The sequence below is a fragment of the Colletotrichum spaethianum genome (assembly GCF_022836535.1).
Source record: "Colletotrichum spaethianum MAFF 239500 DNA, contig03, whole genome shotgun sequence".
NCBI lineage: Eukaryota > Fungi > Ascomycota > Sordariomycetes > Glomerellales > Glomerellaceae > Colletotrichum > Colletotrichum spaethianum.
Window position 1 is genome coordinate 649,803 of NW_026054773.1, and position 15,013 is coordinate 664,815.

Consider the following 15,013-nt stretch of genomic DNA (forward strand, 5'->3'; position numbering starts at 1 on the left):
CGAGCTCGTCCTCGAACTAATCGTCGCCGGCCCGAGGGCATCCATGATCGTCCGGCTCCGCGGCTCCGCCAACAGGCATGGCCCATGTGGTCCTGCGTTCGATTCCCAGATCGTCCAATCTAGTGCCTGGCTTCGAGGTGTTCCTGCGTTAAGTTTTTGTTTCGATGGTCTCTAGATGGCCATTAAAATCTGGTGGATTGGCTGCAGGCAGTGATTCCTGAATTCTTCCAATGTTTTTCGCCCCTTCTTTCCCTTAATGGATTTCTTTTTCGGTCCAAAGACAGTCTTGTGCAGTTTCGTGCTCTGTCTCTCAGTATCAGGTTCAAATATACGCTATAATATGAGGCCTAGTGTGCAAGTTTACGAAGTCCAATCTCACCAGCACTTTAACTTGCAAGATAGTGTTGTAAGCTGGACTGTAATTCTCAAGAATGAGGCCGAGAGACATGAGGGGTCTATAATTATAAAATCAATGGCATTGCATTAGTCGTATTGTTTTTTTTTGCCCTTGTGGCTCTATGTCTATTATCTTGGATTGCAGTGGCCATGTGTAATCATGTGACTACTGGATGTCCTGAGGGGTGACAATAACCCAGTTCTTATCCGCTGTGACAGGGAGGCCCTCCTTTTTCTGGGCAGCAGCATTCTCCTCAATCATCTCGTTCATTTGCTTCATATAGCTGTCCTTGCGGTTGACCCAGAGGTGAATTCCGCCCTTGGACACATCAACACCGTGGAAGATCATGGGACCATCGCTGTCGGGGGTGTCGCCACCAGCAAGAACAGGCTTCTTCCACTCGTCGATGTAGGTGAGGATGGCCGCCCACTTGCCCTGCATCCAGGTAGCGGGAGTCCACAGGTAGGGCGTCATGACAAGTCCGAGGTTGGACGCCTCATTGTAATCACCCTCCTTGACCTGTTTGCGCGTGGTGGTGAGCTCGCCCGAGGTCAGGTTCTTCATGACAAGAGTAACACCGATAACGTTCTCGGGCTTAACGTTGTAGCCGTATTTGGGGTCGGAGGCGACCATACGGACCAGCTCCTCAGATGCGGCGGTAATGACGTACACCTCGATGCCGTTCGCCATCAGCTTGTTGTAAAGCTCAACCTGGCCGGTGAACACCTTGGGAGGGCTGACCTCGTAAGCAGTCACAACATCGCCTTCATAGTAGGTAGTCTTGACGGTGTGGTTGAGTGCCATAAGCTCGTCCACGTAGCCCTTGAGCTCGCTAAGGGGGATCCCGCTAAAGATCTGAGCAGCCCACGGGTAGCAAAGCATGTCGTCGATGTCGCACAGGCGCAGGTAGTAGCTGTACAGTGACTCAGTGTGGTTTGCTGTGTCTTTGAACGGAATGAGCTTCAACGACGGGTCCATGGCGTCACGTGTGAGAACGTTCTTGCTCTCGAGGTACGGCAGCAGTGACTCTTCAAGATCGAAGCGGTAGCTGGTGTTGTCCATGTCGAAAACGGCGTAGTTGCTCTGGTTGGCGTTGGCCGCGATCATGGTGTTGAGCGCTTTCGCTGCCGCCGCTGGCCAGTGCTTCAACTCGGGACCGGCGGTGTGGTTGGTGGCGTACGCGGACGGGGCAGCGTTCGCGACGCTGCGGGCGATGGCTAGCCCGAGCGAAGCGACGATGGGGTTCATCGAGGTCTTCATATTGAGAATGCTGGTGGTCAAGCTAAAAGGTCGTGGGAGCCGCGCCTAGCCAGAAAAGACCAAAGTGAAGTGTGATTGACCGGGAGTGATGAAGAACGGGCCGAGGAGGGAACGGGTAGAAACCTCAATTTCTCGCTACGGCGGCCGGGCCGTTGCCGCGTTATAAACAAATTGACAGCGGTTCGGAGGTCTCGGTCTCCCACGCTCACTCCCACGTGCAAACTTTTGCTTATAACTCATTTCAGCTAGTCAGGATCCCTCCTTCCCGCTTACGACTTTGAGTCTAGTAAATACTGGGGTCAACAAGATAAGAGAGGTTTACGCGAATATTGTTGATGCTCTCGTCGAGGTTGCGCGACGTCGTGCAACATCCACTTTGTGGGGTCCTCAATCTCTTCAGCTTGCCGGGGTAACATTCGTAACAATGAGCGGCATTATTGAAAAGAGGGATTAACAAATCTTTCGTAAACCGTTCAGGGATGTCCTGAGAACTCTGACAATGACGGTGCGTGCGAGAGCATCACGAATTTAAACCCATTGCAAGGTCCTGTACTGAACGAACAGCTGCTCAGCCCTACACGATACATGGGGGTCTCCCACGAAGTGCCAAGACGAACCATAACTAATTACCGCCATGACAAAGAAACGAGTTGGTACCAGATGATCGACCAACGTCATCGGGTAACCTTGCCGAGATCGATTCACTTGCTCTTTGTGAGTGATCGGTGGCTCTGTCAGCAGTTTTCTCTTAACGAGCTTAAAGAAGTCTATTTGAGGCTCCGATGCATCCGATTTTCTCGCGAAGCTTTTCCCTCGCCCATCTTCAGAGTTCAAAATTTTGCCCCTATTTCTGTTTAACCGCTGTGGACACGTTTAGACATCAGCTAGCCTTGCAACCGTTCGTGGCACGATCCACGGCCGTTTTCTTGACGCTTCAGGTATAGAAACCGCCGGTGTATGCAACAAGCCTGTTAGTGTTGTATTGGATTCCCTGTCCTAGAGTTCACGAGTAACTTTCTAGCAACGACTACTATACATTCAATAAACGCGCTTAACATAGAGTCAAATTGCTTTGTAGCCGTTTGTCATCAAGCCCAGCTCTGCTAATTAGGTTGAGCATGATCCAGTGTCAATGAGATACCAAGTGCACAATGGTAGATGGATGCTGTGGGAGTGTGTGCGGGAATATATTGATACATGCATTCTTTTAGATGAGCGAACAGACCACAGCAACAGACATGGTGACAATGCATCCTCCAGTTGACTATTTAGTTAGTCGGTATCAAGTATGTTAAGCCATCCAAAAGAATACGGCTCAGAAAAGCAAGTGGGGACTGAACGAACTTTGTCAAATTTCTACATCGGGAGTCGGGTGATTGTCCGGACGAGATACACCCGCGGAACCGCCAATGCACAGCCCGACTATCGCTGTAATCAAGCATTTCGCCCCGACGCTTCAACCGGTGCACTAATACCGAGCTGGTTTCGCCGCATTCCCGCTGCGGAGGGACAACCGCTCATGCCGAACAACAGGCCGAGTGATCCGTGTCTCATCCACTCTTTGTGACAGCAGTACGCCCAATCTTTGTCCGCTGCAACACGAAGTACGATTTATAACAGCTAGCCCCAACTGCTAGCCCCAAGTATTTAGAGATCCTGGATCGTACCTACTATCGTGAGTGGTCATTTCTGCAAAGCACTCTCTAGAGAGCATCGGTACACTATACCTAGAAACCGGCATGGCGCATCTCACCAATTCTCATTCAACCCTTGAGGACGGACTTTCCACCGTCAAGAACACACTCTACGCAGAGTCAGACAGCACAACAGAGCTTGGTGCTGATAGCGACACTAGCATCTCAGAAACTGGTGGTATATCTGCTGCTGAGTTCAAACGCAAGATGTGGCAATCGAAACCCATCAAGGAGCTAGTAGGAGGATTATACGAAGAAAACATCACCGCTAAGATCTTCAGAACCGCTACAGATGGTCTGGTTGGTAATGTTAGTTAAAGCACGAACCGGTTAGAGAAATACTTCCCTAACCGTATGTAGGACCCTCCAACGGCATACCCAGAATATGTGCTGCAGACGGGGCCAGATTCTGGCAAGTACATATTACGAGAGGCGTCTTTCTGGACGTGCGGGTTCTTCCCAGGAAACATCTACTCTCTCATCGAGAGACTCATCAAGTTCCCTCAGACTATGCCTGGAGGAAAAGAGAAGGCAGCCTTGCTATCGAAGCTCTGGTCACTGGGCGCTGCGTGGTCAGAACCACTCCATACAACAGCCAAACGCACAGATACCCACGACATGTCTTTCATGATCCAGCCTTCGATGAGAGTCCGATGGGAAATTGCGCAAGACAAGCAGGCTTTGGAATCCATCATTACGGCAGCTAAAGCTCTGCACACGCGCTACAACTCTACAGTTGGCGCAATTCGATCATGGGATGCGCTTACTCAACATGGAGTCACTATTACCAGCCTTACGGACGACTTTCTCGTAATCATTGACTCGATGTGCAACCTTGACTTACTCTACTATGCGGCATCGCATACAGGAGAGACTTATCTTTGGGACGCAGCCACGAAACACGCGAGGACACTGATCAAGTCAAATCTGCGCTCAGAGAAGGACCCTAGAGGTCTTGTGCTAGGAAAGCTATATAGCACCATACACGTCATCAATTTCGACCCCAAGAACGGCGAGATCAAAGAGCGCCGTACAGGCCAAGGATACGCTGCCGAGTCGACGTGGGCAAGAGGCCAGGCGTGGGCTATCTTAGGCTACTCGCAAACCTTTTTGTGGACAGGCGATGATGAATTCCTGGACGTGGCTCGCGGACTGGCAGAATACTTCATCCTAAGACTAGAGACGTCGCCAAAGTCTGTCGAGTTCCCAGTGGAGGGCGAGAGCAGGACGAAGGGCCGCTACGTGCCGCTCTGGGACTTCGACGCGCCAATCGAGAACGAAGATTTCCCTCTCCGAGACTCGTCCGCAGGTGTCATCGCCGCCAACGGCATGCTAGTTTTGTCCCAGGCTTTGGCCGGACAGGGTCTCACTGAGGAGAGCGCAAGGTTCCGGAATATGGCTATTACGATCATTAAAGACACACTGGACTTCTCTTTGGCTACGGAGAAGACAGAGTTTGTTTTCGAGAACGGCGACATCTCAACTAAAGACATTCATCAGGGCAAAACATTTGACGCCATCTTGAAGAATGCAACAGCGAACCATAACACCAGGGATCACAAGCGATACTGGGACCACGGCTTGGTGTATGGTGATTACTATTTGATTGAATTTGGTAACAGGCTGCTTAAGATGGCATTGCTATGACTGGTATATACTAAGTAAAAGAGGGTATCATAAATAGACTACGAACCACCTTTTCTTTCTTTTTGCTGGTTTTTCGGCCCCTCATTCCAACCGTGCATCATCAACTTGACCCCATCCACTCACTGGCATAGATGCATTGCCATTGTTCGCTGTCTGCGCTGTGAACATCATATCATCAAAGCTGATAATCCTGTCCATCTCTATAAAGCGTTGATCCATTAACATATGTGAGATGGCGGAGAGCTCATCAGGTGCATCAGGGTCCCGAGGTGTGAAACCAGTGACAGGCATTGGCGAGCCGATAGGTCCAATCATCGAGCCCTGACGCACCTGCCCTGTCGATTGTTGGTTTAGAATGATAGGTGGGGGCCTAGATTGCGATACTATCGTTGTTTGGTTGGGCGCCATTGGACTTGACGCAGGAAGTGCCATTCTGTTGGAATGTTGGGCGAATAAAGCATTACCCTGCTGATGGCTGAAAGCCGGCGTCTGAGCAGCAGGACTACATCCTTGGCCGCTGATGCCGCTTGAGTATCCCAGCACGTCAACTTTAAACTCGGGATCCGCTTCACATCTACGGTGCAGCTCGCGAAGCTGGGCGGCGTATTTCCCGGCAAGGCATTGGGCTTGCTTCTCCCTGAGAATGGGACCGACCCATCGCTTAGCCATTTCCTCCATGCTTTCCACAAGGATCCAGAATTCGGAGGCGAGCTCGGCGTCGTAATATCGCCAATGGACTGGGGCTTGTCAGCGTAAATTTAAACGTTGGGTTTCTATGTTGACTTACCCAACAGTACCCTCGCACTAATAAAGACGCAGAACGCAAACTGACTGGTTGCAGGACTATTTTGGGGTGTATATTTCAGATACTTCTGCGTGATTGTCGTTGTTTCGATGGCAGCTTCCTGGCAAGTTTCTGCACTGCAGAAACTGGGCAGCTTAACTATGTTCGACCAACGAGACTCGGGGTATGCTATACGTTGGTGGAGAAGGATCATAGATGTGTTATGGGTCACATGCGCGAGCGTCAGGTTAGGGTCCATGTTGATAAGAGCTGGCTGGCGAGAGATATTAGAGTCCTTCCACTTTTGAGGCAAGAACATTTTCCAGCTTTTGCGGTGAGTCAGCATGGTCAAATTAGCCTTGAACCACGGTCGACTTACTGTACTAGGCGAAGATCTAGCTCTTTGAACCTAGTGAGCCAACTGGAGACTTCCCCTCTATCTTGGAAATTGATTTTCTGTTGGAGAAAGTAAGTAGTGACCCTACTGAGGCTTTCTGTCGCCTCTATGCAATATGCAAATGCTCCGACAGTGGTCATATCAACCATGTTTGGTCCTTTGTGAGAATTAGCGGTGACTGGTGTCTGTGGTTGTGCGTCGGCTGTTTGCTCTGGGCTCGGATAGTGTACAGGCAAAAAGGCGATGGATTTTCCCATCTTGGCTGCTGAGCGATCCCATATTCCGAAAAACGGGGTGATGACAGACTCTTCCTTGTGCCACAGACCACCATCCGCTGGGAGTCTACGATGAACGTCATCGGATGTCAAACTAGTATTCCACCTGTGAGGATCAGCTACAGTGCCCTGGTCTGATGAAAGTGACTCGGATCTCACCCTGTAGTGACGGAACAAAATCTAAATGGACGAAATTAGCCTACAGTGCAGGCAAGGCAATAATGTCGCGAAGCTTACCTGTCTAAATTGAAGATATTCCAAAAGACACGACGTCTCTCCTCTTCTTCGGTCCAGTTTTGCGGCGGATGAATTGATGGCAAAGGCTTCAACAGCGGCTCCTTATCTTGATGATCAGACTCGATGCTTAGTTGAAGGTACTCAACAGTTCTTGTTAGAGACCCGACAATTGACCAAGCCTTCGACGCATCACCGTTTCCAATCTTCAACATGTTAACGACACGCCGTTTTCAATACTTTATAGGGAAGGCTCACATCATTAAATGCCAATATGATCAGAGCTTGTAGATTCTCGACAGAAAGCTGATCCATTGCATTTAGAATGACAACGTTCCTTGACCGCACGGCCCGCCGCTCTACCTCCTGGATGGAAGGACGAGTCTCGGGATTATCGACATATCGAAGGCCTGCAGCTACCATGGCATGCAATACCACTACGAGCCGTGGAAGTTGCTCTGGATCATGAACTCTTCTCCGAAACTGTGTTTCGTGGAGTATCGGGATCCAGGGCTGAATGATGTTGAAGTAGATATTGATAATGTCCTCTAGGAGATCGGGCGGTGGCAAACTTGTCGTGATGTTTTCCAAGTCCTCCAAAGGAAAGGCGAGATCAATGTTTGGATTTCCACAGCTGTCTACCCTTCGACGCTTTCTTGGTTGGTTGTGAGGATGTGACACAATTTCAATGCCATCAACAGTGGGTCGCCTGGACGAGCTAGAAGCTGTCGGAGAGAGTACAGCGTGGTCAGCTACTCCTTCAGGCGTACCAGTTTGTGAGCCCACTCTGTTTTTGGAATTGAGTTTGTGCAATTCTCGAGCCAACAAGGAGAGGATTCCGATAACGTTCTGAGACTCTGCTGGTGTGTGGTTGGACTCGGTGTGGCTGTTGTGTTTCGGGAAGCCACTATTCCCGTGTGACTTCTGCAACAGAGCATTCTCCAGGACCTCTGCAAAACAATCAATGTTTGAGTGAGACAACACACGTCTACTTAACGCAACGTACCCACTCTGCGATTAAGACTCTCAACCGCTCCGGGCTTGATGCCCGGTTTGTTCTTTTTCAAGTCATAGACACATGGCGAATCTACAAGTAGCCAATCAGCATCATCGAGTTGATGTCGAGAACATTAAGCAATTCTTTCAATCTACATACCTAATCGCTTGCAATGCGAACATATCGGTTGATCGCGCGAGCACCGTAGCTTGCGGCGACGACAACCTTGGCATGACGGAATGTCATTTTCTGACGTCCCGTCATGGGATTGTGGCCCTGAGGCCGAAGAAGAAGTGGCCAGATCCATGTGACCTCCTCGAAGGATCGGCGCGCAGCGGGTCTGCGGCGGCGGCGACGGCCGTAGGGGGCCCGGTAAGCGGACGACTGGAGGAGGCCTGATATGTTGGAAACGAGAAGTGATCGAACAAAACGGGCGCGCAACGGCAGCGGCAGCGCATGCCCGTCGGTTACGTGAGAATCGTCGGCCTTGAAATCGTGCGGCGCGACGATGCAAGAGGGGGGGATCAAGAGAGGATTTCCGTGTTTATGAGGTGCGTAGTTGGGGGCGGGTTGTGGAGAAGAGGGGAGGGTCGTAGTCTGGGGTTCTCCTCTCGGCTGAAATTGGCCGAGAGAACTCGAAGAACAGCAACTCTGGATTCTTCTCACCTTGTTTTTGGCTTACTGAACCTTCCTTTCCCCAAAAGAGACAAAAGAGAGAGAGGGAAGGGGGGCAGGAGTTTTCCCCACCATGGGGATGTCGGAACCGGGGTGATAACCGGGAGTGGATGTGTTGTCTGTCAGTTCAGTGGAACGAGGTTGGTGCGGAGAGACGGTAGGATGAACAGGGGGGGTTGACGCAAGTACGCGCTCCGGTCTCCTTTAGGCCGACGCCCGGCGCCATGCAAAGTACGGGCTACTGCCGCTCATCTGGGGATTTGAACGGGGAGAAATAATGGCGTTTTCCGGGGTTGATGCTTGAAGGATGCAACGTCGTAGCCAAGGCAAAGCGGGATAAAAAGATGACAAAAGTCGGGAGAATCACATTTTGTGGGTTCTGGTTGTCAACTTAGCACCACGACTACGAGTCGATTCCACCCTCGTGAAGTTGTCGACGGTGTTTAGAACAACAGGGACGTACAGCACATTCGACAATGGCCACAACGGCACTCGGGACGGTGACGGAAGAAAATCCTCGACCCGAGGATGCGAACACCGGACAACCCGTCGTCAAGGATGTGGCCGTGCCAGCAGTCACAGCTTCAACAGTTATGCAGGAAGCTGGCGACACTGAAAACGAACCGCGGAAGCGATCTCTCTGGATTGCCTGGCTGTACATGTTCGACTGGTATCCTTCGCATTTGTCTAAAGAAGAGTCTCGCTTCCTGAGAAAATTGGACGCATTCCTCCTGACGTTCTGCAGCGTGGTCAGTAGTATCCTTCATCCAATGCAACTGCTCCTAATGAGGTCGGCTTTCTAACCAACTAACAGGCATTCTTCCTGAAATGGCTAGATTCTTCAAATATCAACAGCGCATATGTGTCTGGAATGAAGGAGGAGCTCAAGCTCTATGGGAACGAGTACGTTCTACTGCACTTTCAACTCAGCATCAAGTCTTGCAGTGCGATCAGGTCACAGCTAACAGTTTTCACAATCCAGATACTCATTGTTCCAAACATTCTACAATGTTGGCTACATCATCTGCCAAGTCCCAGCGATGCTTATCCTCTCACGACCAAAATACTCAAGGTACTTTTTACCTACCATGGAGGTACTTTGGAGCGTCTTGACATTTGCGCAATCTAAGCTACAAACCGCCCCCAAATCTACGGCACCCGGTTCCTTCTGGGAGTTCTAGAAACCCCGGTGGCCTCCGGTTCTTTGTTCATTCTCTCGTCGTGGTACAAGCCTGAAGAACTATTTAAGCGCGCGGGCTTGTGGTATGTGTAAGTATCAGACATAGCTCACCAGCTCTACATGGCCCATCTGAGCACTTCGGCTAACACTAACATCTAGATCCAATAACTTTGGCGTCATTCTTGGGGGATATCTACAGTCGGCCGCTTACACTAATCTAAATGGTGTGCATGGCATGGCGGGGTGGCGTTGGCTCTTCATCATCGACGGTTGCATCAGTCTGCCCCTTTCCATCATGGGCTACTTCATCTTCCCCGGTATGCCAACTAGTGGGAAGCCGTGGTGGCTCTCTCAGGACGAATATGAACTTGGCCAGCGGAGAATGCGAGACGAGGGTGTCGAAGAGCCGAAGAAGATTTCAGTACAAATGCTCAAGCGCCTCTTCTGCCACTGGCACTGGTACGTCGGCGTGCTCGCCTATGTCCTGTTTCTCTCCGGAGCGTACCCTCATGGCCAGATGAGTCTCTGGCTCAAGTGGCAAGCCGATAACTGGGGCACCTACACTGTACCGCAGGTCAACACTATCCCTACCGGTGCGCAAGGCGTTTCGGTCATTGCAGCTGTCTTGGCGACGTCTCTTTGCATGGTCTACCCTACATGGATCATATTCCAGGTGGTTATGGCTATCTTCATGTTTGCAAATATCTGTCAGATGATTTGGTTCATCCCACACGGCTTGCACTTCACCGCATATTATCTCTTCGGAGTAAGCGCTGCGGTGACTCCGATTCTAGTTCCAACTGTGAACTACTGGATGAAAGACTCGGCTGAGGCGCGTGCTTTCTGCACTGGCAGCATGCTGGTAAGTTAAAGGTCACTCGATCACTTGACGCCAAGAATTCGTGCTAAATGCAAACCAGACGTTGGGTTTCGCAGTCTCGTCATTTTACCCCATAGTCGTATTTCCAGTGGTCGAAGCGCCAAGATGGAAGAAGGGTTATATTGTGAATTTCTTTTTCATCTTAGGTTGCTGGTTCTTTCTTTCCCTTGGTTTCTTTTTGATTCGCAAGCAAGAAAAGCGCCAGAAGGAGAGAGCACTGGTCGACGAGGAAGACTTGAAGGGTAGTGACATCCAGCATCTTGATTAGAGACTATCTAGTTTAAAGTAAAACGATCTCAAATTCGACGGAAATTATTCGTTACATGGAATTCTCTTACTATTGGAGTTCGGCACTTCAAGCTGAGCACGGCGATCTCTCCGGCACCTTTCCCGACGTCCGATGCGGATGCCGTCAAGGTGGAAACAATAGTTTTCATCAAGAATGAATAAAATCTGGGGTGTTGCAACCCGGCTTCGTGCTCTTCCCCCAAACCAAGACATTTTCCAAATCAAGATCGATCGTACCCATCATGCCACCCCTGCCAGGCTTCTCCGATAACCCGCTCCGAACCCGATCGGATCTTATTCGGGCCACGCTCGCACTCCTTCGGCCCCTTCTACCCCACTTCTCGCCGGCCAAAGGCAGGATCCGTGTTCCTGTATCTTCGGCTACTCACTTTGACGAAACCGCTGCTCAGCTCGAAGGCTTTGCCCGACCTCTATGGGCCGTTGGTGCATTATTATTCGGGTACGACTCGACATCTGACCCAGAGTTGGGCAAATCCATCGACGAAGTAGTTCAGCCATGGATAGACGGCTTCGTTTCAGGAACCGACCCCGAACATCCGGAATACTGGGGAAGATCAATGACACTGACCAACGCATGGTAGAGGCCGAGATCGTAGCATTTGCGTTGCTTGCCGCTCCTGATCGGATCTACAAGCCTTTAAATCAAAAGTCCAAACAGAATGTTACAGACTGGCTGCGCACATTGAACGGAATGGGAATGCCAAAGAATAACTGGCGTTGGTTCAGAGTCTTTGGAAACCTAGCTCTGTCAAAAGTTTGCGGCATCTCTTTTGAAAACGTTCGTGATGAAATCAACTCTGACTTGGAGCTTTTGGACACCTTCTACCGCTTCGATGGTTGGTCGGCAGATGGACCCTGGCAAACCCCTGAAGAGGCACAAGTTGAAGTCGACCAGTACGAGAATACTGGTAGACGTGATGCTATTGGCATTGGGCGACAAGCAGACTACTATTCTGGAAGCTTTGCTATCCAGTTCAGTCAGCTACTCTACTCTCGATTCGCCGCTGACGTTGACCCCGAGAGAGCCGAGACTTACCGCCAACGGGCGAGGGACTTCGGTGTCAGTTTTTGGAGGTACTTTGATGCTGAAGGTTCGTTTTTGCTGCCATGCATGGTTTCTTTGGTTGAGATTACTGAATTCCTGGAGGCGCTGTTATCCCCTTTGGCAGGTCCTTGACCTACCGATTTGCTTGTGGCGGTTACTTTGCTGCTTTAGCCCTGGCACAGATTCCTGGAATGCCGAGTCCGCTTGACTCTCCTGGAGCAGTGAAAGGATTCTTGATGAGACACCTTAGATGGTGGGCCAAGAACTCTGAAGACATCTTCTATCCAGACGGGACTCTGAACATCGGATGGTTTTACCCGTAAGTTGTTCTCGAGTTTTGATGAAGTTCTACATTGCTGATCCCATGTGAACGAGCTGACTTTCAGATCAGAAATATGTATCTGAGCGAGGACTACAACTCGCCGCAATCCCCATACTGGTGCCTAAAAACTCTCGTTGCGGTCGGACTCGCAGATGACGACACCTTCTGGACAGCAGAGGAGACGGCCTACCCTCAGCTTCCCGTAACTGATACAGTATCCCTTGTGCCAGCACCTCAGCAGGTTGTCTGTAACCACTCGGAGGGCAATCATCACTTCTTGCTGTCTCCTGGGCAGTTCGTTGCGTGGCCAATGAAAGCCAACCAGGCCAAGTACTGCAAGTTTGCCTACTCGTCTGCATTCACATTCTCCGTGCCTACGGGTCCATTGATTCAGCAAATCGCCCCTGACAATGCGCTTGCTCTGAGTCGCGATGGCGGAGAGACCTGGGCTGTCAAATGGAAGTCGGAACAAGTGCAGTTTTTGACTGCCTATATTCAGGGACCATCGGGGGCGGAAGAGGTGCAAGCCACGAGCGCCAAGTGGTATCCATGGGGCGATCGAGCCGTGAGCGTCAACACTACTCTAGTCCCGCCTACGAATCGTTGGCCTGACTGGCACGTTCGGATCCATCGTGTCAAGGTCCACGAGAAAATCAGAACGTTGCACACCATTGAGGGTGGTTTTGCCATCTCCGGTCGCAAGAAGTCTGATGGAATGCCTCTGCCAATGCTCGAAAGCATTCCATTAGACTCGAAACTGGGTTCGACTGAGGGCTTTATCCAAGGAAAGTGGTTCGCCTTGGTTTTGTCCTCTCCAGGTGCAAGTGGCATGGTCACGAAGTTGCTGGATAGCCGTCAGTCAACGACGGAGTGTTTTCCACTGAAACCAGACTCCAACACAAATCTGGCGTGCCCAAGGACATTGATTCCTGTTGCTTCTCACGCCCTAATGGGTGGATTGGATCCCGGAGTCGAGATCACCTTGGTAGAGTCCATCTTTGCTCTTTCTACAGCGGCAAACGGTGGATGGTCTGAGACGGGCAAAAGTCTGGCAGAGCGTTGGTTGGACAGCCCCTTAGTCCAGCTTGGATTGGACCAAGACGCCGCTAAATCCATGGACTCGATAGTTGTCAGTGCTACTGGTTGATTGATTCATCCGTGGAACAACCATAAGAAACCTCCCCTATAATAACCCGCTTTTGTGTAGTTGGGTTGACTATAGACGATACTCAAGTAGACCAAATTTCATTGTGTTGTGAAATTGAGGGTACATTGACAGAGTTAACGGCATGGCTACATGGTTAACGCATAGAGGCTTGTGTGGTGCAAGTCTTGAACAAAGAGAGTGTATATTTACGCCTATAGCCTGATCATATTCTGATTGTGGCATGGCCATTGGCCAAACCAGATCTTTCAACCATCATGATATTCCACAGGCTTCACAAACTTAGTTCAAAGAATCCTTTGGCCATACCATGGCGCTCGTTCCCATAAACTTTTCCATTGGAATGGATCACCACTTTGCGGAGAAAGCTCACAGAACGCGGTCAATAACCCTGGCATATCGGAATTACCGCAACAAACTGCGATATCATTCAATTTACCGCTATCATTTACGTAGAAGCGTCGCAGTAAGATCTCGAGCATGTCAGTTCCAAAGCAAGGGATCGTTATTGAAACTGGGTATCTGCCGCAGACCCAGATGACAACTTCTCCTATAGACACAATAAACGACAACAAGCATATGCCTTTCAAAGACAGCCCTAGAGAACTCAGAGTCCCATTGGACCCGCTCCTAGATGCATCTAATGGAAGTGACATAGATGAATCTCGAATAGGGCTCGTCAACCAGCAACACCGCAGCCTCGACAGACTGCGACATGAGAGGGAAGGCGAATTCGAAATCATACAGAGTAAATTTGCCCACAAAAGGGACCAGGCCCGGCGACACTTCGAGAGTAGAAGGATACTGCTCAGAGAAAGATACGAGAAGAGCGCGTGTTGCTGGATCGTAGAGTTCTTCTTCCACGAATCCCTCCAGAGGAAGCTTGAGGATATCCACGAAAAGGAACAAAACGGCATGATAATTCTTCTCGAGGGAGAAAGGATTGAGCGGGGAGCTGTCAAGCGGAAGTACGAAGACAGGGAGAGGAACTACATCCGACAATACAGAAAGGAATGAGCCAAGAGTGTCCTGCAACTCTATTTTGGTACGATGAATCTAGGACTGCGTTCTGCTCGAGCGGATCCGCCAAACCTTACGCGTCTCAGCATTCTCCTCCCTCTTGGGAAAAGCGCCCATTTAGTCAATGACAAAAGGCATTAAGTGTGATCAGATGAAAGCGGGCTGAAAGTCGGCACGGTTTATGGTAGGCTTCCAAGTCCAGATGCAATAGATGCGATCTTTGGATCACAGCATAATTCAAATGAAGTAAATTTGTGCATTTTCTGTAATCTCATCCTTGTAACTGGAGTAGAGCCTAAGCATTAGCTAAGAGTTTCAAACAGTCCTGTAATCGGCCTCTGCGTCAAGCTTATTGGTTGAGTGCATCGACTTTGGTAGTTGTCCCCCATTTTTTCCGCTTTTTACTCTGACCCCTAAGAGCGGCGTTATGTGGGAAAGCGGGAGGGATTGCAGGGAATTCCGGGAAATCTAGTATCTGAAACTGTAGTACAAGTCCATGTTCTTTAATTGGTGGTTTGTACGTCAGTGGAGAAAATACGCCTGGTGATGGGGAGCGAATTTGATTAGTCCCGTCTGACGATGCCACTTCTTGCTTCACTTCCAACGTGGATATCAGAATGATATTGGGATCTATCAAGCCAGTTCCAGGTCTATCACAAAAGACAAATGTTACCAAAGGTGCAATACTTGGAATACTCTATGAGTGCAACACCTTATTATAATAGAGCTCCT

The 15,013-nt window shown here is 50.1% G+C and overlaps 4 protein-coding genes across 4 annotated transcripts; 3 read left to right on the forward strand and 1 right to left on the reverse strand.

Moving 5' to 3' along the window:
* Positions 1–562: 562 nt before the first annotated feature.
* Positions 563–1,657, reverse strand: ColSpa_01662 (uncharacterized protein; the record flags this gene model as incomplete). Its single annotated transcript, XM_049267874.1, has 1 exon — positions 563–1,657. One exon carries the CDS (start codon positions 1,655–1,657, stop codon positions 563–565), a length of 1,095 nt encoding a protein of 364 aa, XP_049123831.1.
* Positions 1,658–3,396: 1,739 nt separating this feature from the next.
* ColSpa_01663 (unsaturated rhamnogalacturonyl hydrolase YesR) lies at positions 3,397–4,998 on the forward strand (the record flags this gene model as incomplete). Its single annotated transcript, XM_049267875.1, has 2 exons — positions 3,397–3,660; positions 3,712–4,998. The coding sequence occupies 2 exons, from the start codon at positions 3,397–3,399 to the stop codon at positions 4,996–4,998; spliced, it is 1,551 nt and encodes a 516-aa protein (XP_049123832.1).
* A 3,838-nt stretch (positions 4,999–8,836) lies between these two features.
* Positions 8,837–10,688, forward strand: ColSpa_01664 (vitamin H transporter; the record flags this gene model as incomplete). Its single annotated transcript, XM_049267876.1, has 4 exons — positions 8,837–9,109; positions 9,175–9,263; positions 9,700–10,402; positions 10,461–10,688. The coding sequence occupies 4 exons, from the start codon at positions 8,837–8,839 to the stop codon at positions 10,686–10,688; spliced, it is 1,293 nt and encodes a 430-aa protein (XP_049123833.1).
* A 537-nt stretch (positions 10,689–11,225) lies between these two features.
* On the forward strand, positions 11,226–13,243 carry ColSpa_01665 (uncharacterized protein; the record flags this gene model as incomplete). Its single annotated transcript, XM_049267877.1, has 3 exons — positions 11,226–11,803; positions 11,899–12,093; positions 12,166–13,243. 3 exons carry the CDS (start codon positions 11,226–11,228, stop codon positions 13,241–13,243), a joined length of 1,851 nt encoding a protein of 616 aa, XP_049123834.1.
* Positions 13,244–15,013: the final 1,770 nt, after the last annotated feature.